Genomic DNA, 22,775 nt, shown 5'->3' with positions numbered 1-22,775 from the left:
CAGCCTGACAGCACACACCAGGAGTCTTGGCACCCTGGAGGCTGAGGCAGGAGGACTGTGGCCTAGGCTACCATTGAGACACTTAAAAAAATAAGAAGGAAAACCAAACCAAACCACCACCAACAGACTTAACAGTCAGAGGCTTTTGCCTTTGATACCAGCACTCTGAAAGGCAGAGGGAGGCAGATCTTTGCTTTGTAGATCGGCAAGCTTGGTCTACATAGCAAGTTCCTGGCCAGCCTGGGTTACACAGTGAGACCCTGTCTCAAAAACTAACGAACCAACGAACCGACGAGCCAGCCAACCAGCCAACCAGCCAACCAGCCAACCAGCCAGCCAACCAACCAACCAACCAACCAACCAACCAACCAACCAAACAACCAACCAAACAACCAACCAAACAACCAACCAACCAACCAACTAACCAACTAACCAACCAACCAACCAACCGATACAACAATAACAAAAATTTATCTGCCAAATGCCAGAGATTCCCTTTCTTTCCCTCTCTCCTTCTCAGCCCTTTAAAATGAGAACCTGATTGGTCAGTCAGGGACATTCTCTGTTGGTGTGGAGGTGCACGGAAGTACTTCAGAACCGGAGGTCATTCCTTTGGGAAGGTGGGTGGATTGGGTCAGATAGAATCAGGTTAAGCAACTGGAATATTCCAGCGTTTGGGAACCTCCGATTTGCCCCAAGCTTAGGGAGACAGGGTCGCCATCAATAGGTATTTTCCAAAGAAGCCCCTGTCACGTAATCTTACAGTTGTCTATTGATTGCGTGTAGCTCTTAATCAATACAGATGAAGAATTAATAATGAGGGTGCGAGAACACAGCGCTCAGAGGGGTCTGAGATCCAGAAGTGCACGGAAGGATCTCAGAAAGCTTCCGCGCAGGGGGCTCTGCAGCTCTGATCCTCGGGATCCATTGACCTGCTAGGATTTGGGGGATAAGCCCCAGCGCAGCCCGGGCCCTCCACGCTGGCAGCCAGCAGATGGCTCTCGGGCTCTCTCTCAACTGCTCGGTCTATCCCTCTCCAGACGCCAGCGTCTGCAGCACTGGAGCGAGGCTGCGAGGAGGGGCGCCGAGCCCGGCGCCGCCGCAGCAGCCAAGGCAGCAGCCACCGCAGCCGAGCACCGCGTCGGTCCCCGGGCTGTGCCCCGCGCCGGGCACCGTGCGCCCAGGCCCGGAGGCCGGCCGGGGACCCGTGCGGAGGCCGCTCTCGCGAGGCGGGGAGGAGACGCAGGGGGACCAGGAGGAGGAGCAGGAGAGGGTGAAGGAGAGGAGGAGGAGCGGGAGAAGGGGAAGGAGGAGAGCCGAGCCGGCCCGCCCCTGCCCAGCCCAGCCCGCAGGAGGCCGAGACCAGCCGGGCGGCCCAACCCTCGCCTTCCGCTTCACCTACGCCCAAGGTGCGGCGCAGAGGCCGGGCTGCGCGGCGCTCGCCCGGGGAGAAGCCGGTGCTGCAGCCGCCTTGCGATCCGCCCCTGGAGCTGCGAGCCGAGAGGTCGGCATGTAGCGGCGGCCGCAGAGCCAGCTCGGATTTGCAACTCTTAGGATTTTTTTTTTTTTTTTTTTTTTTTTGGTACTGCGGGCGCGCGGCAACCTTGGATCAACGCCCCGCGTCTCCGGCCGGCCCACTCTTTTTTTGCAAGCTGTGTGGGGAAGGGAGCGGGGCCGAGACTCAGAGAGTGGGACCCGGGATCTCCCCGCGCCCAGTGGGCAACCATGACGGACGAGAGCTCCGATGTCCCCCGGGAGTTAATGGGTAAGCTTGGCGCGGTGGCCGGCTGGCCATCTTCCTCTGCGCACACCTCCTTTCCGCCTCCCTTCCCACCTCTGTCCTCCCGCAGTCTCCGCGCTTTCCTGCGCAAGTGGTGTGGGGCAGGGTCGCCGGGGGTGGAGGTGCCCCTAGAAGTTTGCTGGCTTGATGGCCTCAGGAGCTGGGTGCAGAGAGAGAGAGAGAGGAAAGAGTGGGGAGGAATCTGGAGCCCTAGGGGCTCCACGCAGATCTCCCTGCCCTGCCCCACCAGGTGAGTCAGGTTGGCGGAAGACGGAGCTGGAGGGGCTTCCCTTCCAGTGATCAATCCCACGGTCCCAAACTCTGGAAAGTCCGGGAAAGCCTAGCAAGGAGAATGCCTGGCGGCAGCATTGCGAGTCCCCTCTGGCTCGTGCCAGGCACCCTTCAGGAAATTCCCGTTTGGGGCTGCCCCTTTCGCTGACGGCCTCAGGGATGGAGGCGCCCGTCCAGCGTCAGGACCCAGCCTGATAAGGCGTGGCTTTGAGGATTGAGCTGGAAGCTAGAGGGTTACCCCGCTCGTGCCGTCTCCGTCCAGGAAATGGAGGGTTAATGCGAAAAGCCTCATTTTAATAATTATTAACCTACAGACCACCTTCCGTCTCTGGGAACACGTGTGTGGTAGGTACCCTGTGCCGGGAGACTGGTTGCTTGAGGCCCCAGTTGGGGGAGGGGGTGTTTTCTTTTGGAGCAGAGGGTGGAAAGAGCATGGCCTGGAATTTAAGTCTTGGAGCTTAGCTTTATCTGGAAAGGTTAAACTGGGAGAAGTCAAATGGGCGAGGAGCGCTGGGAACCAGCGTTCATGCTCCTGTGCTGTGCATCATCGACTTGCACCAAGGTGAGCAGGACTTTCTGGGCAAGCTTTGAGCTCCGGTGACCGGTATCCCCCGAGGTTGATGTTCCCTGGGCGCTGACAAGGAGGGGAAGTGCTCACCGATTCACCATAGTCTGGAATTTGCCCCTCTGCTGCTGGCTTGGTGTGTTCCCCAACTGCTCACTCTGCAGGTGAAACTTGGCGGGAAGAAGCTGTTGCCGGTTTTGTATGAAACTCTGCTCTTGTCAAATTGAAAACAAGCCATCACCACAATAAAAAAAAAAAAAAGAGTGAGGTATTCGTGCATACCCCCTATTTTATTCCAGGCCTTCTCCTCAATCCCGAGAATCTTTCTGAGACATCAGAGAGTGGCCCATCCGGTTCTGGTTGTTTCCAGCACCCCGTCTGAACACGAAACAAACACCGGAGGCTCCAAAGATGCCTCCAAGGGTGCTAGAGTTTTAGAAAGTCCTGTAGCATTGTTATGGGACCCGAAGTTCGGGTGAATTAGATTCCAGATAAAGTGTACACGGTGAAATAAAGACTTTGCTGTTTATCCGCGGTTCTCGGTACTTCAATATGTTTAAAAGGTGAATTTGACCCCTGTTTTGAAAGGAACTTTTGTGTTGATGCAGGATTGTATACTGGTGATTTTGGAAGGCCAGTGGCTGGCAGGACCCTTCTCTTTGTGTATCTCTCCGTTTGGCGTAGCTCTTCATTGCCCGTCTGTGATTTGTCTAGTAGCATTTTTCAGGCCTTTATGTTGTCTAGTTAGGCTTTGGTGGGGGATTCACCTGCTGTTGCTTCTAGTTCCAGGAGCTCATAAGCATTTTTGCCCATCAGTTAAAAAATAGACACTGCAAAGGCCTCTCATTCTCCTAAACTTCTCCCCAAGGCCTGTAAGCTGTGTATGATGTATCTTTCTGATTAAGGGTCTCTCTGTGTGAGAACTCACTAGATGAGGTTGGCCTTAAACTATTCTCACTCATCCTCCTGCCTCAGTCTCCTGAATGCTTATTTACATGTGGGCGCCACCCGTTGGCTTTTATGGAACAGTTTTAAGTACAGAAAACAGAGGGTGTGTGTGTGGAGGTGGGATGAGGCGGGGTACAGTGGCCCAGGCTTTTAATCCTAGCACTAGAGAGGCAGCAGCTAGGGCTCTGCTGAGCTCAAGGCTAGCTTGGTCTACATAACGACTTCCAGGCCAGCCTAGACTACATAGAGGGACCCAGGTCTCAAAAACAACCAACCATCAATCAATTGAACACATAAGGAAAAGGAAAGAAGAGAAAAAGGCAGAGAACAAGAACAGTTGTCACATGCCACTTGTCACCACCCAGGAGCTACTCTTATCTTTTGGGTATAGCCAGTGACTTTCAGAGGTTCTGATAGGACAGTAACTGGACAGAGAATGCCTAGTGCCCAGCCTCCCCGAATGTCTCCTTCCTCATTCTGCCTGCCTGCTGTTCCCTCAGCTGTACTTTCCAGCCTTCTCTTTCCCTCTCTCACCTTTCCTCCAAGCGTAGTACACTTTAGTCTGTATATAAATTATATAGAGTAAAGCTTCTATACAGTACTGGGCTGTATTGGAAATCCCACTATGGAAACTAGAAGTCTGTTTCCAGCGGGCCTCTTCAGTTCCAGGTTTGCCCATCTCAAACCCCCACACCCTGCGCGGTCTGTGAGCTGTTTGCTGTGTGAAGATTCCTTTAGTGGTATCTCTAGTGACTTTTGCTATAGATGGTGAACCACCATCAACAGCAAAAGAAAGGAGGGCTGTTCGTCTTTATCAAATCCCTGAATAAGCCAAGCTGGTAATAGAACAGGGTACAGAACAGAGGAGCTGGGATCCGAAGGATATGGTATTATCAGGAGACTAAGGCGAAGACATCCCAGGAAAAAGAATACACACAGACTCTTGGACTTATGGGAGACACAGACCCTGTGTGTGTACCGAGAAATGGAGGGAGGGATGTGAGATTTACACACTGCAAGCTCTTGCTCAAAGCACAATACCTTCAACCTAGAGAGGCAAAGTCAAGCTGCCCGTTCACAAAGGCTATCATGGTTAAGAAGGCAAGAGGCAGACTTAAGAGAGAGATGCCAAGGGTCTTGATGTTCCGCATCTGTGCAGCAGTTAGATTTTGGGGGACTTGACACCCCATTCACTCAGTGAGTTGGAGAAAGCAAGGTGTCCAGATTTTGTAGTGGCCACTGTAGATGGCACTTAAGTGGATTCAGGACATGTTTACTTAGGTTGGGAAGCTCATTAGAGTCACAGAAAGACAACTCTTTCCTCTAAACTTTGAAATCTTTCCTCTCTAATTCCTCTTTTCCCATGATCTTGGCATTCATGTGCTATTGTGTTTTGAAGATTTGGGGAGGGCGCTTTTCTGACTAAACCATTTGGGGCAGTCTCTGTTTGGTTATTTTATTGGTCATTTATAACTCCCAGAAGCCTCCAGGTTCATCCCAATGACAAACAAGTGTCAAGATTTCTCAAAAATAAATAGATAAATAAATACATACATAAATAAATTAAAAATATAGTATTTGAGGTGGCGTCTTGTGTTGGATTACCGGACTGAAGTGGTTTGTCTGCCTCATCCCACCAAGGATCTGGAACTACAGACAGGGACCATCAAGCCCAGTGGGGATGGGAGTCTGGGGGATGTTCTCCGGGCCTTGCTCATCATAGGCAAGTGCTTGACCACTGAGCTACACCATAGCCCACTGCTGTCAAACCTTTAATATCCAGAACTGGAGAGATGGCTCAGCAGTCCAGAGGACATGAATTAGGTTCCTAGACTCTGTCTCCAAAGAAAACCTCTTCATGGCTGACGACTATCAGATTTGTTAATCAAGCAAAAAGAAAGGACCGATAACAAACCCACTAGACACAGTCCTCCAAATGCCCTGCTCTACCCCAATGCCCCTTTTTCTTGCTAAAGAAAGACTATAATAAAACCTTTCCTCTCCTTCAGAAAGCATCAAGGATGTCATTGGCAGAAAGATTAAAATCTCAGTGAAGAAGAAAGTGAAGTTGGAAGTGAAGGGCGACCGAGTGGAGAACAAAGTGCTGGTGAGTGTCCCCCGAGCCTTCCTGAGACGGTCGTGAGCCATAGTGTCTTCTCCCTTTCCTTCCATCGATGTTTTTTATGCAGCCTGCCTTCTCGCGCTTGATCTTTAATTCTGAATGCCTGATGACCGGGTTTCCGAGATTCACTGCATTCTTGTTGAAAGTTGAAACGTTCATCAGGGTTGTGCATGTGATTTTGTTTACACAGCCTTCTGGAGGATTGTAAGGCAGTCTGGTCTTCATCGGTTAACCAACTGTTCTCGTGTGTTACATGTATTAAGTGAGCTGGGGGCCGTGTCTTGAGAGTGTGAACAGTGCACCTGTTGCCTTCCCTGGAGAGCCGCTGTTGTAGGGGAATCACTAGTTTCTAGCTGTGGTGCCTTTGTGCTGCGCTTGGACTCGGTGTTCCGTCCCTGCTGTTTGTCAGAGGGGGTTACTAGGAGATGGGGTTTGGACCCTCTTAGCACAAGTTTATAGGGACCACGAGAAGCTGACTAGTACCAAGAGGTGCAGAGTGATTTCTGGTATTTTGTCACGTGTTTTTTTAAATTTTTTTTTTTTTTTTTTTTGGTTGAGAGTATAACAGGTCAAATTTTAATCACAGGCGAGAAGCTGGGATTTGTGACTCACATCTCAGCACCTGGGAAGCTGAGACAGGAGGATTGTCTTCAGTTTGTAGCCATCCTGGGCTACACAGTGAGTTCTAGCTCAGCCTAGACCATCATGTGAGATGTCATCTCAAAAAAGAGAAAGAAGACAGGAGCCGGAGACATGGCTAGGTGGTTAAACAAGCTTGTTGCTGTTGCAGAAAACCTGGGTACCCACGTGGTAGCTCAGAACCATCTGTAACTCCAGATCCAGGGCATCTAATGCCCTCTTCTGGCTTCTGCAGACACCAGATATGTCCATGGTGTGCCTACAAACATGCACAGAAAACACACACACACACACACATACATAAAATAAATCTGTAAAAAAGTAAAGAAAAAATACCTCCCACCCTCAATGAAGGATTTTTTTTTTTTTTTTGTAAAATCCTTACTACTGTACCCTGGCTGGCTTCTTCTACCTTTGTGTACTTGGATTCTAGGCGTGTGCTGTCACACTCAGTGTGGAAGAACATTTTCCAACATTATTTTTGCTAAGGGAAATTGCAAACAGGCTAAAGTCAAGCTTGAGTGTTCTATGGGGTCTTCCTGTGAGTTTTTCCTTTAGCTCTAATAATTTTAGTGTTTTGCCAATATTTCTAATTTATCTATTCTGTTTGAAAGTTTTTATTTTATTTTTTCCTTTGAGAATTTTAGAACAAGTCTGGAGCAGATAGCATTGAAAGAGAATATTTTCAATATTCCATCTCTTCAGTGGGACTGCCTGCCAAAGCGTAGCTGGTTTTCTGATAATACAGAGGAGTCTTAGGAGCTCACTGATCAGGATCCGCCATTGTCCCCTGTGGAGATGAGGTGGTGCCTTTGACAGGCAGACGGCTGCTAGTTTTCTGTCACACTGTCACATGGCAGCAGATCAGGATGGGGAAGCTCGGTGACCTTTGCCCTGCTCTGAAATGTGCTCCTGTAGACACACGGTTCAGGTTATTAATAGCAGGAATGGTTGATGAGGCGGTTCCATCTTACTTAGCTTTAAATAGTCAGCTCCCTTAAATTGCGTTTTTCTTAAGAGTGCTCAGCCACTTTTGCATTACCTTGTAGGAACATCGAGGAAAGAAGCTCTGTTGTTGCGTTATGTGGTTCTTTTATATGTTAAAGTGACTTTATGTTTGGATTCCCTCCATCCATTTCTTTCCTGTGGTAGGAATTGAACCCCTCTACCATTGAGCTACAGAAAGCCTGGTGTCTTTGACTCCAGGGCCTTACCCGTGCTGGACAAATGCTTTACCTCTGAGCTATACCCCTAGTTTCCATGTGAAGTGTTGTTTCTGTAAAATATACCATGAACATTAAGTCCTATTTGCTCCAGTGGCCTCAAGAGTGGCATTTGGCATCATGATACCAGGTAGTGATGTGAGTTCTTCATTTGAGAAGTTTTGACTCTCCTGGGGTTCATGGGACTTGTGATCAGCTTACAGATGGATTTGAATTTAATTATTTATCTCCCCAAATCTGAGATCTTTGTGATTTCCAGAAGCTTGGCCTGGATTTTCAGCTGGTATTTACTTAAGCTCTGGGTTTCTTTGGCTGGTTTTAGCTTTGAGCAAGATGATCCAGGAAATAACTTTCAAATTTTGGTTTTTGGAGTTTTTAACATAGAGAAATTGAGCTAATTACTGTCTATTGAAACAGGTTGTTAATGAGTTTAATTCTTCATGTGTAGTTCTTTGAGTGTGTCTTAGTCAGGGTTTCTATTCCTGCACAAAACATCATGACCCAGAAGCAAGTTGTGGAGGAAAGGGTTTATTCAGCTTACACTTCCCATATTGCTGTTCATCACCAAAAAAAGCCAGGACTGGAACCCAAGCAGGTCAGGAAGCAGGAGCTGATGCAGAGGCCATGGAGGGATGTCACTTACTGGCTTGCTTCCCCTGGCTTGCTCAGCCTGCTTTTTGATAGGACCCAGGTCTACCAGCCCAGGGATGGCACCACCCACAATGGGCGGGGCCAGGGATGGCACCACCCACAATGCGCCCTTCCCCCTTTCTCAGTTGAGAAAATGCCTTACAGTGGATCTCATGGAGGCATTTCCTCAACTGAGGCTCTTTTCTCTGTGTGTCAGGTTGACACAAAACCAGCCAGTACAGAGTGTGTGTGGTGCATGCATTTGGGGGAGGGGCTGCCCCATGAGGAAGGTGAAAGGAAGACATTGGGTCTCTATTGCTCTCTACCTTGTTGTCTGAACTGGAAGCTCTCCATTTCTGCGAGTCTAGTTGGTCAGCTAGCTCACAGGATTCCTTTGCCTCTGCCTTCCATCAATGGGGTTACAGCTGTGCCTGGCTTTTTACATAAGTGTTGGGGATTTGAACTTCAGCTCTCATGTTTGCAAATCAAGTATTTTTAGCCACTAAGCCATCCCCCCAGCCCCATATGATTATTTTTCTCCCCTCCCCTCCCCTCCCCTCCCTTCCCTTCCTATCCACTTTCCTCCCCTCCTCTACCTTCTTCTACCCTCCTATTCAACAGGGTCTCTGTAGCCCAGGTTGTTCTTAACTTTCAGAAATTCTCCTGCCTCAGCCTTCTGAGTCCTGAGGTTAAAGGTTGGCACTACCACAGTGGACTGAAAGTGTCCTGCTTCTCCTTTATCTTTGGGTAGATGTTTGTCTCCATCTTTCTTTTCCTGAGCGGAGTTTTGGAATACTGAGCAGGTGCTAGCTAGGCTCTGTGCTGCACTTTGAGCATTCCCTCCCACACCCTCCACAACCCTGTAAAGTGGGGGGGCGCTTTTTGTATGTCTGATGTTCAGATGCCAATATTGAGATTCAGAGAGACTGAGGTGATTGGCTTTGGGTTATCCAGTGAGTTCATGCTCGAGCAGGGATCTGAACCCAGACCTTCTGTACACAGAGGCTTTTTGTGCTTGTGGTTACAGTAACAGGAAAACAGCTTTGTTTGTTTGGTGGCAGCTAACTTCGCTGGCAGGAGAAACTGGGAGTTTAGAAGAAGCAGAATGTCTGACATTGCTTTGGTTGACCCAGCTGACTACATGGTCTGACAAGTTGTGTGTCGTCTCTCTATAGTGCCTCAGCCATCAGTCGCTATAGGAAGAGGCACCTATTAACAGTAACCAGACTGTACCTGTGACTTGTGCTCTGTAGGGATGAATGGGCATCATAGGTGGGGTAGGGAGGAACATCTCAGAAAGAGGTGCAACCTAAGGTGGTGGTCAACTAGATGACAGGGAACAGCTTGGGGAAGAGTGGAGAGCCTTCCTGACAGAAGGGAACCTGTTCTGAAGTGCCTGGAAGTCATAGTGACCACAGAGAAACCTCAGCTGCTGGTAAATTCCTAGCTGCTCTCTCTCTTATCTGGAAAGTCAGGACTGGTCAGACAGGTCTCCTGTCACCCTGGGTTTTTTTTTTTTAAAACTCCTTGCTCCAGATGAGCCTCAGTTCCCTCAGCGGGAGGTAAAGGCTTAGCAACTTTAGAACAATGGTAGTCAATTGCTTTCTTGAATGAAGCGCATTGTAACCATTAACGATTCATATGCTTTGCTTTGGGGATTAAGCACATGAATTTAAACACTGGCCGGCACAATGAGACACTAACCAAGGGGCCCTGCATTCTCTTCTAAAACCTGGGACCTGATGCTTCCACTGAGGGGAAGAGATTTGTAAGATCAAGAGAGTTTATTCATCGTTTGGCTCCTAGAAAGACAGACTACATACAGTGTCTTAGGGAGAAAGCAAATCTGTGCTTTTATAAATTTGGCAATCAAGGTGTTAACAATAAATTGGTGTCAACTTTGAACTTTCAGGGACATTAATATACTTCATGCTTAAATTGTATTATCACCATCTTTTAATATATATGAGTATTTTTCCTGCATATATGTATATTCATGATGTTGCCTGAAGAGGTCAGAAGAGGACATTAGATCCCCAAGAACTGGAGTTAGAGACTATTATGAACGGTCACAAGGGTGCTGGGAACTGAACTCGGGTCCTTTAGAAGAGCAGCCAGTGCTTTTTGATACTGAGGCATGTCTTCAGCCGCAGAGGCATTAGTATTACTTATGTGCATTTAAAGAACAAAGTGGACTAGGGTTTCAGACTTGGTTAGAGAACCCAGGGTTACAAACTGGGGAGCTGGGGTAGGACAGGCCAGGGCTCTAGAAGTTTAACGACTTCAGTGGTTGAGCTTTCATTCTGAGTGCTCTTCTAGAAGACAGCCCTTCAGCCCATGTGTCCTAGTGGGAATTAGGTCTCTGTGGCCATGATGGAGAGCCAGTCCTTCCCTTTCAGAGATGCCGCTCTGGTCTTTAGGAGTTGTTTTTAGCAAGCGACCCTGTGTGTCTTAGACTCTTGTTCAATCACTTGCTAACCGAGTTAAATTTTTTATTCCTAGAGAATTCTACATTTATATACTTAAACCATACAGTGGTCCTTTTACCTTTCATGACCAGCTTGCAAGGTGATATAATATCACAACTGAGATTCTGATACTGACTGACTGTGTGAACTACAAATGCCCTTCCATAGGTATCCATCATGATAGCCCAGGCTGTATGGCAGAGGGGCTGGCCTTGAACCCGTGATTCTCCTGCTTTTCAGTGCTAAGGCCTTTAATCTTTCTGTGGTCCTGTCATTTTGGGAATGTTATACTGTTGAGCATCATAGCTCATAGCTCAGGTCTACAGTTCCTTAGGCTCATGAAGGACTGTTGCCTGGAACTAAATAAAGCCCAGTGTCAGGATAGAACGAGGCCCTAAGAGAACTTTTTAGGAATAGCCACGCATCGTGAGCCATCTGAGGTTGGCTTTTCTTGAGGCAGCTTACACCAAGTTTCTGTATCAGCCTAACCCTTTTAGCAGGGGATGATTCCATGGCAACACGTGTTGTGTAGTTTATTTGGGACCGTTACAGGGCAGCTTGAGTCCGTTTGTTCTCAGTGAATGGACTTCGGGAGTCCTTCCAGTTTTGGGCTGTTTGGAATGAGAGGGATGTAGTTATCCATCCACAGTTTTTTTTTTTTTTTTTGTGTCAACAGTTTGCCTATATCTCTTGTGATATTTCTGGTTTGCATGGTCTCTTAGAACCTAGCAAGCTTTTCCAGGGTGGCCATGCCATTAAGTAGTCTGGCTTGCTACATGGGAACCATCCGGTTTCTCTAGCTCTTTGGCAGCAGTTGGTATGGTCTGGACCTGTCCCCGCAACCCCCCAGCAGACTGGTGATTGAATAGAAAACAGAAATGAACCAAAATCATGTAAATAAATAAAACCTCCAAACCACTCTGAGGAGGGAGAGAGGCCCTGCTTAGGGCTTCTCTGCACTTTCTGCTGGGGGTTTTTGAGGGAAGGAGCCAGCCATGCCTTCCTCTAGGCCTCGGAGCTGTGGGAAAGAGGAAGGTCCAGTCCTGGTCTCAACTTGGCTGTTTTCTGTTTGATTTTGGAATTCTGGCTAGGTCTTCTCAAAGCTGCTGTTTTTTTAAACATATTGTGAGAGGAGGTGGAGTTAGGAGTAAGATTCGGTTTCCCCTTCCCACCTTCCTTCCCTCTCTTGCCTCCTTCTCCCAACCTCTCTCGTTTTTGACATAGGGTCTCATCTAGTCCAGGCTAGTCTTGAACTTGCTGTGTTGTCAAGAATGGCCTTAAGCCCCGACTCCTCTGTTTCCATCTCAGTACTGAGATTGTTTATGTACATGTATGGACTTAAAAATAGTTTTTTTTTTTTGTTTGTTTAACAAGTTAACTTTGAGTCTTTGAGTATTTTGCTTGGGTTGGCAGTTTTGTATCTTCTTAGCATCTTTTTCTTCTGTCTTTCTCTTCCTTCCTCCCTTCCCTTCTTCCTCTTATGCTTTGGAAGGTAGGGCCTCTGTACATAGACAGTTCCCACAGGCTTAGGAACTCGTGCCTCAGCACCTGTGTGTCAGAATTATTGTTGTGAACCATACTACCATTCCTTTTTAATATCTCGATTAGGTTCCTTAGAGTGAGTTCCTAAGTTGTTGTTTATTTATTTAAGTTAAATTACTTTTGGGCATGTGATAAGGTCTCACAAGGTATGGCCTGGCTTGGTCTCGGTTTTGATGATCCTCTTGCCTCTTTAAAATGTTGAAAGTATGAGGTTCTGTTGTTGTTATTTGAGTCAGAGTCTCTGGATGTAGCTCTGGCTGGTCCGGAACTTGCTATGTGGTCCAGGCTAGCCTCCATCTGGCTACCTCTCATTTTCGGGTGCTAGGATTATGGCTGACTTTGAGGGTGTTATTTTGGATGACCTGTTTCCTTGAGATATTTAGGTAGCAATGCTGTCATCGACTCAAAATACAATCTCCTGCCTGTTTAACTTTTCCCCTTAAAAATGAAACATCTGATACATTTTGCAAGCATCTGCTGGCTTAACATGGGTTGTATTTGTAAGTCGGTGATGTACTGTAAGTCAGTCCAGTATGGAAGGTGCTGATCTCCTACACCTGGCCTTGTGGTTTTTGTGGAAGGCTAGCCTAATATTTTCCCATCCCTGCTCTCTAGCCCTCCTGTTCCTTGGCTCCTAACCTGGTATTGCAGCACCTGGGCTACAGTCTGTCTTCCTTGATGCCATGCTGACTAGCGATGTCAGGTTGCCAGCGGTTACCACGTATTAAAACAACAGCAGCAGCAACAGCAACAACAAATCGCACAGTTTTTCACAGGACTCATAAAGCAGTATTTGTTTTTTAAAGATTTATTTATTTATTATATATAAGTCCACTGTAGCTGTCTCCAGACACGCCAGAAGAGGGCGTCCGATCGTATTACAGATGGTTGCGAGCCACCTGTGGGTACTGGGAATTGAACTCAGGACCTCTGGAAGAGCAGTCAGTGCTTTCACTCTCTGAGCCATCTCCCCAGCCCAGCAGTAGGGTTTTACGCGCATGTCTTGTAAGTCTGTAGGCAGCTTCTGTGCAGCGAGGCTCCACCGGTATGCTTGAGCATGCCGGGCAAATGCTCTGCTCCTGAGTCACACTCCAGGGCCATGTTTGGTTGATCTGGAGGGAGGCTCCAGCCGCCTTGACAGTGTATAGCCATCTTTTGATGTCTGGGCCTTCTCCGGGTAAGCAGGATGGAGGCAGAGGTGTGTGCTGAACGCATCGATGGTTTGACTGTGGGTACTGGCTTTTTAGTCCTGCTGTCCCAGTATCTACTTGATACGGAGTTTACATCTAATGTCCGTAGACTGCAGTGGGCGTTTGAAGAGAGCTGTTGGGAGTGTCCTGGCCTGGGTTTAGTTAGATCCTCTGCAGGGCTGTGGGACGGTTGTCCTGTAATTTGAACAGCTCCCTTTGTGTACCATAGGGAGGCTCAGCTTTTCAGGGTCGCTTACAATTCAGCACACAGGTGATTTTCAAAGTGCCTGGGTGAAGTTACACAGCTCTTAGAAAGCCGAGCTTTAGAAAACAGCAGCCACATTGAACGGATCCTCAGGGGTGGGTGTTGGAGGCTTATCCTTGCTGCCAAGGATCCTGGCACATGTTCTGGGAAATTCAAAATAAGAGAAGCCCTGTCTGAGTGCTTCAGAATTTCCCTGAACCTGAAATTGTGGTCAGTGGCCACCTGGCGACTCTCTGGGTAAGGGTGGGGCGGTCACACTCTCCCGGGCTGCAGTTCTGCCCGTGGGTGAACTGGTACCTGAGCTGCATTCACATCCTACCCGGGTCTGCAAGTGGCCCAGTTTCTGCTGTAGTTAGCACCGCCTGCAAGAGTCAAATGACCTTGGGCAAGGAAGCTGGACACATACCCAGCTTGGTGTAACTTTTCATTGTTACATAGATACTGTTTTTCCAGCTTCTGGGATTCGGCCTCCCTGGGAACTGGCGTATTGCAGCTGGGCGGAGGGCAACTGAGGAGCGAGGAGCTGAGGGGTATGAAAGGAGCATTGTACTGAGCCAGGGGCCAGGAAAGCTCACCAAAATATGGAATGAACGGGAGAACTCCCTTTTCTAGTTAGTTACAGGGGAAACAAGAAGAAGGTATGAGAGTTTACCCCAAGTGTTCATTCTTTGGAAACAGTTTATTCTTCAAGTAAATTGGAAACTGAAACAATGTTCTGTTCCTCTCTCTCTCCTTTATTCTTTTTTTCTTTGGGGGTGGGGGCTCCAGGTTTGGCTGGAACTCAGTGTAATTCAGATTGGCCACAAACTTCCTGTCCCAACATTTGAAGTGGAGGGATTCCAGGTAGGAACCAAGCCAGGGATTGAAGAGCCCCGCCTCCCCAGGGCTGGGGTATAGTGATATGCCCCTGTCCTTGTTTACAGGGTGCTGGAGAGAGAACCCCGGGCTGTGTACAATCTACCTGTAAGCGCGGTATCAGTTGAGCTAGGTTGCTGTTTCCAGACCTTAGATTTTTTTTTAAAATTAATTTCTTAGAAACAATTTCTTTTGTACCCCAGGTTTAACTCAAGGCTGTAGAACTTGAGGATTTACATGGGGTTTACACCTGTGATCCAACAAATGTGGACTCAGACGTGTAGCAGAAAAATGGAGGGGAGACCCTGTCTCAAAATCAAGGTGGGGTAGGTATGTGGCCTTTAATCTCAGTCCTCCAGAGGTTAGAAGCAGGCGGGTTCTGAGCTTGAGGCTAGTCAAGGTTTAGGTCAGCCAGGGCTACACTGTAAGCCAAACAAAGCAAACTACAAACAAACACCTAACAAAAACCAAACTAAGCTGTGGAGATAGTTCAGTCAGTGAAGTGCTTGACTTGGAAACAGGAGGACCTGAGCTGGGTCCCTAGAGCCCAGGTAAAGGATAAAAGCCTGCGTCTGTAACCTCAGCGCTGGGCAGGAAGCTGAGATTCCTTGGGGCTTACTGGTCAGCCAGCATAGCCTGTCTGGTGAGTTCCAGGATAAGAGATTTTGTCTCAAAAAACCAGGTGAATGGCATGTATACACACACACACACACACACACACACACACACACACACACACAGACAGACACACCTCCTCTAGGAAGTCCCGTTTTAAAAGAAAACAAAATTAGTGAGGATTTTGGATTTGTGTGGAAGGGTCAGGCATGATTTTGACAGTTTCTTCCCCATGGAAGGCATTCAGGCCTTGTTCCTGTTACCAAGCACTCTACTATCAAAGAAAACCCTGGCCTCGGTTTAAATTTTTAAATTTTAGCTTTTGAGATAGTAGTCTTTTTCTATAGCCTGAGATACACTAGAATTCACTATGCGCCCTAGGCTAGTCTTGAAATTGCAATCCTAGTGCCTCAGCCTCCCCAGTGGTGGAATTATGGACATGTATTACAACACCTTGATAATCTATGATATTAAAAAAAAAAAAAAAAAAAAGAACTATCAGTACTATTTTGTGGTCTCCCAAATTTCACCTTGACCTTCAGCTCTATGGCTTTACTCTTTTCTGAGTCTGAATTTCTGTGTGGTCCTGTGTTTGTCCCTGTAGGGCTGTATCATAATGTAACCATGTTACTATAGGTAGATATTCTAGTTGTCTCCAGGATCTGGCCTTAGAAGTGCATCCAACCTCATTTGCTTTAGAGAACTTCCTGAAAGTGGATTTCTATGGGGGCAGGCATTTAAAGAATGTTTTTCTACCTGATTATTATGCAGAAAATCTCAACACAGAAGAATTCAGCCTCACCATTTTTTTTTTTTATTTAAAGATACCAGAATTGATCTCTTTGCTCCTTAGACCCTAGCTCTTGGCGGCAAATTTCATTGGGTTTAGTAATTTTCTTCCATAAGTTATTAGGGATGGAGGGTGCCTGGGTGGTCTTCCCGTCTACAGATGGCTCTACAGTTGCAGCTCTTGGGTATCACTGTCTTGGGTGCTGTAGCTTGTCCCTTAGGCTGGCCGCCGCAGAGGAATGAGGTTGCATTATATGACACAGACCTTTGCTCTCACCCTGGAGTTTTCTTGCCTCTGGTCTGTGAATGCTCCAATAAACGATAGAGAGTGGATTTCATGATAAGGCACAAGGCGCCTTCAGCAGGTAAAGTTTACTTAGTAAGTCCCTGAGCTCATGCAGTCAGGGTTAGATCAAAGACTAAAGTATCACAGTGTTTAAAAGGCACCGCTGCCTTCTCCACATGGCTCCCTGGCGTGGACAGTCTCGTAGATCCTGTGGCCCTTTCCCACACCAGCTTCATTTATCTTCCTGACCTTTCTCCCTGTCACCTTGCCTTTCGGTGAGATGGGCCTTGTGATCATGAACTGTCACTTTTCCTCACTGAAACTGTCATGGTGCGGTCTGGTTACCCTTCAAGATCACCGCTGTGTGTGGCTATGGGAAACAATGGCTTTCCTTCCAAGACTGGCAGGTAGGGGCTGGGATGTCATCCAGAGGTAGAAAGAGCACCTGCTTAGAATCACCTAGTGAGGAGCTGGCTGGTAGTGTGGCTCAGTGGTAGGGTGCTGCCTATCATGTGAGAGGCCTTGGTTTCCACCCCTAGCACTACCTAAAACACAATCACAGAACTCTTTCTAGTCCCAGGCTATATTAGTGAGGGTCCTCTAGAGGAACAGAATATAGTGAATACACATTAAAGGGGTTTGTTTATCTAACCTATACGATGTGGTCTAGTCAGCAACCAAAGTGTCTCACACAAGAGAAGCCATGAATCTGTTGTCAGAGAACGCTTTTTGTTTTCCCGAATTCATCTGCCCTGACTCAGTTATGTAGTTCCTCTTATGGAAGATTTTATCTTACATCGCAACTGTGGAGTGGAGAGAGCCCAGTTTGTTCCACCAAGCCTTGGACGGTTGAGCCTGGTACCCTCTTTCTTCCACTCCCAGCAAAGGCTGCCTGAATCCCTGGACTGCACTCTTGAGGTCTAGGAGGAATGCAGTAGGTTTGGTCCCCTGAAGAGCAGGCACACTTTCTGGGAGGAGCACAGTCCTCACTGCCTACAGAGACGTACGGCATCTTGTCACCAGATTGCCAACTCTTAACCCCTTTTTCTTATCAGAACTTTTACTTCCTCCATGCCAGTGTTAATGATTTAACTGAAATTCTGAAATTGATCTTCCTTTCAACAGCTTGCTCTCTTAAAAATAAATAAATAAATAAAAAAGCTTGCTGTTAAAATAGTCTGTAACCCTCTATTTTACCATGGCTGTGGTGTCTGTGTCTAGAGCCGTTAGAATTGTGCTGTCCCGTTTTATCTCTTCCTGCTTTTCACTTAGCTTTTTTGGGGTACGGGGTTTTGATCCTTAACCTCACATCAGGCCGTGTGCTGATTGTCAAATGCTTAACCATCTGTATTTTACTTTGAGACGAGATCTCAATGTATAGCCTGTGCTCACCTCGCTTGAACTCACTATGTAGCCCAGGCTAGCCTGAAACTCTAGGTCCTCTTGCCTCGGCCCCATCCCGCGTTCTAGGCTTGCCTGTAGGGAGCTGGTTTAGTTTTCCGCGCCCTGCTTTCCTGGCTAGCAAGCTGTCTGAGGGCAAGAGGTGAGACTACCATCACCTACCACGCACGGTTTCCTCAGCTCTCGCTGTGCGGTGTTCTTGCCACAGAGACTGATGGATGTGCGCAGGTCGCCTGTGGGGCTGGGCGGTAGTCCTGGGTGTGCACAGAGGCTGCACAGAGGTTCTCCTTCTCAGACACTACAGACACTCGGCCTGTGTCAGTGGCTTCCTTCCTCCAGTGGCTTCCTTCCTTGTGCATCTGGATTGGTTAGTTTAAGATGAAATTCCCAAACTACCGTTTGCTCCCATTTAACCGAGGCAAGCGATGTACTAAGTCGGTGGTTTCCAACTTTTTTAATGCTGTGGTCCTTTAATATAGTCCCATGGTGTGGTGACGACCCCCCACCATAAAATTATTTTTCTGGCTACTTCAGAACTGTTATTTTGCTACTATTATGAATTGTAATGTAAATGTCTGTGTTTTCTCTGGCCTTAGGCAGCCCCTGTGAAAGGGGTCACAACCCACAGGCTGAGAACCATTGTTTCAAGCTCTCTTAGACTTACTTTGTATCTGTAGAATGAGTGTAACCTCAGAACCCACTTTGCTATTCTTTTTGAAAATTAAAAGGCACGGCTCCTATAAAATACTTTAAAAGTGTCTAGCGCCACCAGAGGTTTTAGGCACTTTTGTTCCAGATAAGGTGTATTTTATGTACGTATTTCGGAAGGACGCACTCACCCTTGACTTCCTCCTGGCTGCCTGCAAGGTGTGTGCTGCCGATCAGTCCTCGCAGTTGCTACTTTCAGCCAGGATCGGCTGACTCTGGAAATGGTCTGGGTGATTTTTCACGCTGCTCCTCTCAAAAGGGCTGTGTCTTATTTTTATTTCTTAAGTGTGTGTGGTGTGTGTGCACATGTGTGTACAGGTATGTACAGGCATGTGGGTGTTTTCGGAGGTGGAGGTTGGGTACCCTGCTCTCTCTTCTTCCCCTCATGTAGGGTCTCCTCACTGGGCTCAGCAGTGCAGGGCTGGCATATAGCCTGCCATAGCAATCCTCCTGCCTCTGCCCTGCCCTGCAGGAGCGGGGGGTTAGAGGTGTGTGCTGCCGTGCCTAGCTTTTTATGGATGTAGGTGCTGGGGATTTGAACTCAGGTCTGAACGCCTGGGGAGCAAGCACTTTTACCTGCTGAGCCATCTTCCTAGGCCTAAGTGTGTTGCTTTTAAAAAATCTTTGTAATTGTTTTGAGGCAGCTTCTCAAACAGTCCATGCTGTCCTCAAATTCACTTCGTAGCTGAGGATGATCTTTAACGCTTGACTCCGTCTCCTGAATCCTACATGTTGAGATTATGATGTCCATGATTCTGGTTTTTGGTTTTTCTTTTTGTGTGTGTGTGTGTCTATTTTATTTAATTAAAAATTTTTTTAACTACAAAAACAAAAATATATGTAAAAGCCAAGCTTCTGGAAAAACCACTTGCTCTTCCCTGTCTCGTATTGTTCCTCAGACTTGACCCTGGCCTCCCGCCTGGCCTTGCCTTTCAACGCCGGGTCACTGGACACATCCTTGTTGACAACAGTTCTGTCCAATGGGATATCCACGGAGGACCTTGTGGGCACGAGGTGGTTGTAGTTATAAACTCTCACAGAGGGCTTGGTGATTTTCTTCTTGCCATTGCAGATGTCACTTTTCAGGGATAGTGGCCAATTCCAGCCACCAGGGCACGGCTGTGAGGACGGTCTGAGGTGCCATCATCAATGTTCTTTACGATGACGGCTTTGTGTCCGGAGTAGCGTCCAGCCAGGACCAGCATCACTTTCCTGGGTTTCATGAACTTGCCCATTTCGATTGCAAGCAGCCGGCACCAGGCGGAAAGGCTGTTTATCTGGTTTCTGGCTTGCCTCCTCACTGCCAGGATTACAGGTGTGTAGCACCATGCCTGGCTGAGAAATCTTTTTTTTTTTTTTTTTTTTTTTACAAAAGACTCAAGAACATAATTGAGAGAAGTACGTTTCTGAAGACAGCATTGTACACATCTGTCATTTCTATCTCCTTTTCACTCTGCAAGGAAGGTATTAGGAAACAAACTTTTTTTCCCTTTCAAGTTACTTGGTAACATTGTTAAATATTAAGTCACTGGCAGCCATAGGCATTGAAGGGTTTGCTTTTCCAACACCAGCAACCTGGTGCTTCTTTCCCAACGCTTCCTCCCTCTCGGGTTTCAGTTGAGATTATTACAGGTTAAGATTGGGTTTTGCTTGTTTTTTCAGACAAGGCCTAATTTTAGCCCTGCCTGGCTTGGAACTAGATATGTAGATTAGTCTGGCCTTGAACTCAGAGATACACTTGCGCCTGTCTCCCCAGTGCTGAGATTGAAGGTGTGTATATTATGCCTGGTCTAAAATTGTTTTTAGGTGGGGGCAGTGACACAGCCTAGCAGGTAAAGGTGTCTGCTGCTAACCCTGATGACTTCTGTTCTATGGCTGGGACCCAACATAATGAAAGGGAAGAGAGTACCGACTCCCAAACGTTCTGTGACATCTACCCACACACTATGCCTTGTAAGAGTAACACACACACACACACACACACACACACACACACACACACACAAATGATAACTGCAATTAACAATGTAAAGGCTGTTTCATAGGGGAGGAGCCATGTCTTGGGGCTATTCGCTCTTGTCTTGTAGCTCAGCTAGGAGGGTCCTGGATTCTTATGCTGCAGGCACTCTGGACCCCCACTGCTGGGTTGTTCCTGGGTAACCTTTTCTTGTCCTGCAGCATGCTCTCTGACCCTCGTCCTGTTTTTTTGAGACAGCCACTTACTGTGTAGCCCTAGTGAGTCTCAAACCTGCTGTATAGTCTTGAAAACCAAGACAGGCCTGAAACTCATCATCCTCCTGCCTCAGCCTTCCAAGTGCTCAGGCGATTGGCATATGCCACGATGCCTGGCTGGCAGTCTGCTTTACCGAGCAGTTTTTCAAGTAGTTCGGATGTCTGCTAAAGTTTGTGACATTGTTGTCTGCATTATGGAGGCATGCTCCAGTAAGAGACACAAACCTTGGAACCACAGCCTACAATGTACAGAGAGCTTCAAGCCTGTTTAGGAAAATGAACGGTCTAGGCTGGTGTGTGATGTCTGTCACCCGTGTGTGTGTGTGTGTGTGTGTGTGTGTGTGTGTCTGTGTGTGTGTGTGCACTCTCAATGGACTTGTGTTCCTGCACATGCATTACTTTGGATAGCCCTTGTGATGGGGATGGTTAGGGGAGTCTCCTTATCGAACAGCCCACTCATGACGACTCAATCCCCAGCCCCCTTTGGAGGCGAGAACAGAAAGCAGCCTATGAATGCTCTGAGGCCAGGGCTGTATCTAGGGCTTCTCTGCATTAAACATGGTTCTCTTTGCCTGGATCCTTTGCTTCATGACTTTCTGAGGCTCATGCTCTTTCCTTAAAGGATGAAAGCTATCTTGTTATATTCTGACTCTGGCCTTCAACAGCTCACGCAGAGGCTGCCTCGGTCCACCATCTTATCTGGAAGTCTCCACAGCTACTTTTAGGGTTGACTATTTTCTTGTTGAGAAATGGAATCTTACAATGTCGCCCATGGTGGTCTTGAACTCACTGTATATCCCAGGCTGTCGGAAAGTAACGTTAATCCTCAACCTCCTGTTTGCTGGGACACCAGATGCGAGCCACCGGGCTTGGCTAGAAACTTTTAACAGTGTTCTGGACATCTGAACATGAGCCTCCTCATTCCGGCTTTTCTGGTTGGGCTGGGAGGGGCACATGTGACCCTAGGGCAAGTGCGTGTGGGCCAACAGCCGCCAGTGCCGTTCACTCCCTGACATGTATGTTGGATCGGAAGCTTTCCCATCTTTTTGGTTGGTGTTTGCAACAAAACTGGGGAGAGAGCCCAAGACATCGGACATCAAAGCTCTTGTATGTATAGAGCCATGTGGTGTTTAGGAGGCGGGAACCAGATGATCTTACTACGCTGCTGCTTCAAAAATGGTGACGCTCAACTTGAAGTTTAGCGGAAGACCTTCACCAATGTATCCATCAACAGGGTTTCCAGTTTCCTCCAGGCCCAACTTAAGGAAGATGCTGACTTGGCTCCCAGCCTCCTACTTCCTCTTCTGTCAGCTTCTTTGGTACCCTTATGGGAGAGCACTGTGATCTGAGGCAACCCCAGGATGTCATTGTTCCTTCTTGCTGAGAGAGACTGGAATGCACAAGTGAGATCCACTGAGCTCCTTGATGTTCCCAGCACTGGAGGTGGAGGCAGGAAGATCAGAAGCTCCAAATCCTCTTCAGCTGCATAGTGAGTTGCAAACCATCCCATTCTGGGCTATGTGGAATGTGGAACCCTTTGTAAAACAAGGGAGCATACAATGAAAGCAGTAAGAGAGAGAGACCAATGGTCTTTGCAGCCCATGTCATGGCTTCCTCGGAGCAAGTACGATCAGAACTACTTTTTAATCTGTGAGCACTGTCGAGGGACTGAGGTTAGATGTAACTCAGCGGCGAGCACTCACTTAGCATCGGTGAGGCCTAGGGATGAAGACTGAAGCTGTTTATTTCACCATGGTAGTAGTTTACCAGAGGATGCCACCTAGGGCATATTTCAGGAATCCCGGGGTCCTACTTTTCTTCCATAGATGAGAGCAAAGAGCCCCACTGAGTCTGTTCTTGCGGTCCAGTCCTTTGTGATTTTTTATGTGTGAGGCTGGGAATGCTGGTGAACACCCTCACCGTTGAATTCTCCAGTTGAATCTTCTCTTTCTGTTCCTGCCAGAACGAATTGATACGAGCCATCTCCTGCGGAAAATTCGAAAGCTCGAGTCTTAAACAGAACAACAGTAACCAAATGAACAAACCAGCCTTGGAAATACAGGGAGTACCGAAATCAAAAAAAACTAAAACATGTCCCAGCTAATGGTGCAACAGAGATTTGTATTCTCAAAACAGTATATCTGAGGATGAAGCTACTCAGGACCTTTTGAGACAGAGTCTCATGTAGCCCAGGTTGGCTTTGAGTTGTTTATGTTGCCCCCAAAT

At 47.6% G+C, this 22,775-nt stretch overlaps 1 protein-coding gene and 1 pseudogene across 5 annotated transcripts in view; one reads left to right on the top strand and one right to left on the bottom strand.

Moving 5' to 3' along the window:
* Positions 1–1,725: 1,725 nt before the first annotated feature.
* CARMIL1 (capping protein regulator and myosin 1 linker 1) overlaps positions 1,726–22,775 on the top strand; it is a gene marked incomplete at both ends in the record, with an annotated part of 248,123 nt that continues 227,073 nt past the window's right edge. For all 4 annotated transcript variants that reach the window (XM_080918584.1, XM_080918582.1, XM_080918581.1 and 1 more), the window contains 2 exons: positions 1,726–1,765; positions 5,594–5,691. In XM_080918584.1, coding sequence (XP_080774710.1) covers positions 1,726–1,765; positions 5,594–5,691 — 138 coding nt within the window. The remainder of the gene's footprint in view (positions 1,766–5,593; positions 5,692–22,775) is intronic.
* On the bottom strand, positions 19,134–19,552 carry LOC308421669 (large ribosomal subunit protein eL27-like; annotated as a pseudogene). Its single transcript has one exon. The product of its transcript is annotated as a large ribosomal subunit protein eL27-like (transcript).

The sequence above is a fragment of the Micromys minutus genome, assembly GCF_963924665.1.
Source record: "Micromys minutus genome assembly, chromosome: 6".
In the NCBI taxonomy this organism is placed as follows: Eukaryota; Metazoa; Chordata; class Mammalia; order Rodentia; family Muridae; genus Micromys; species Micromys minutus.
The sequence above is the reverse complement of the archived record's forward strand: the minus strand, read 5'-3'. Positions and strand labels throughout refer to the sequence as shown.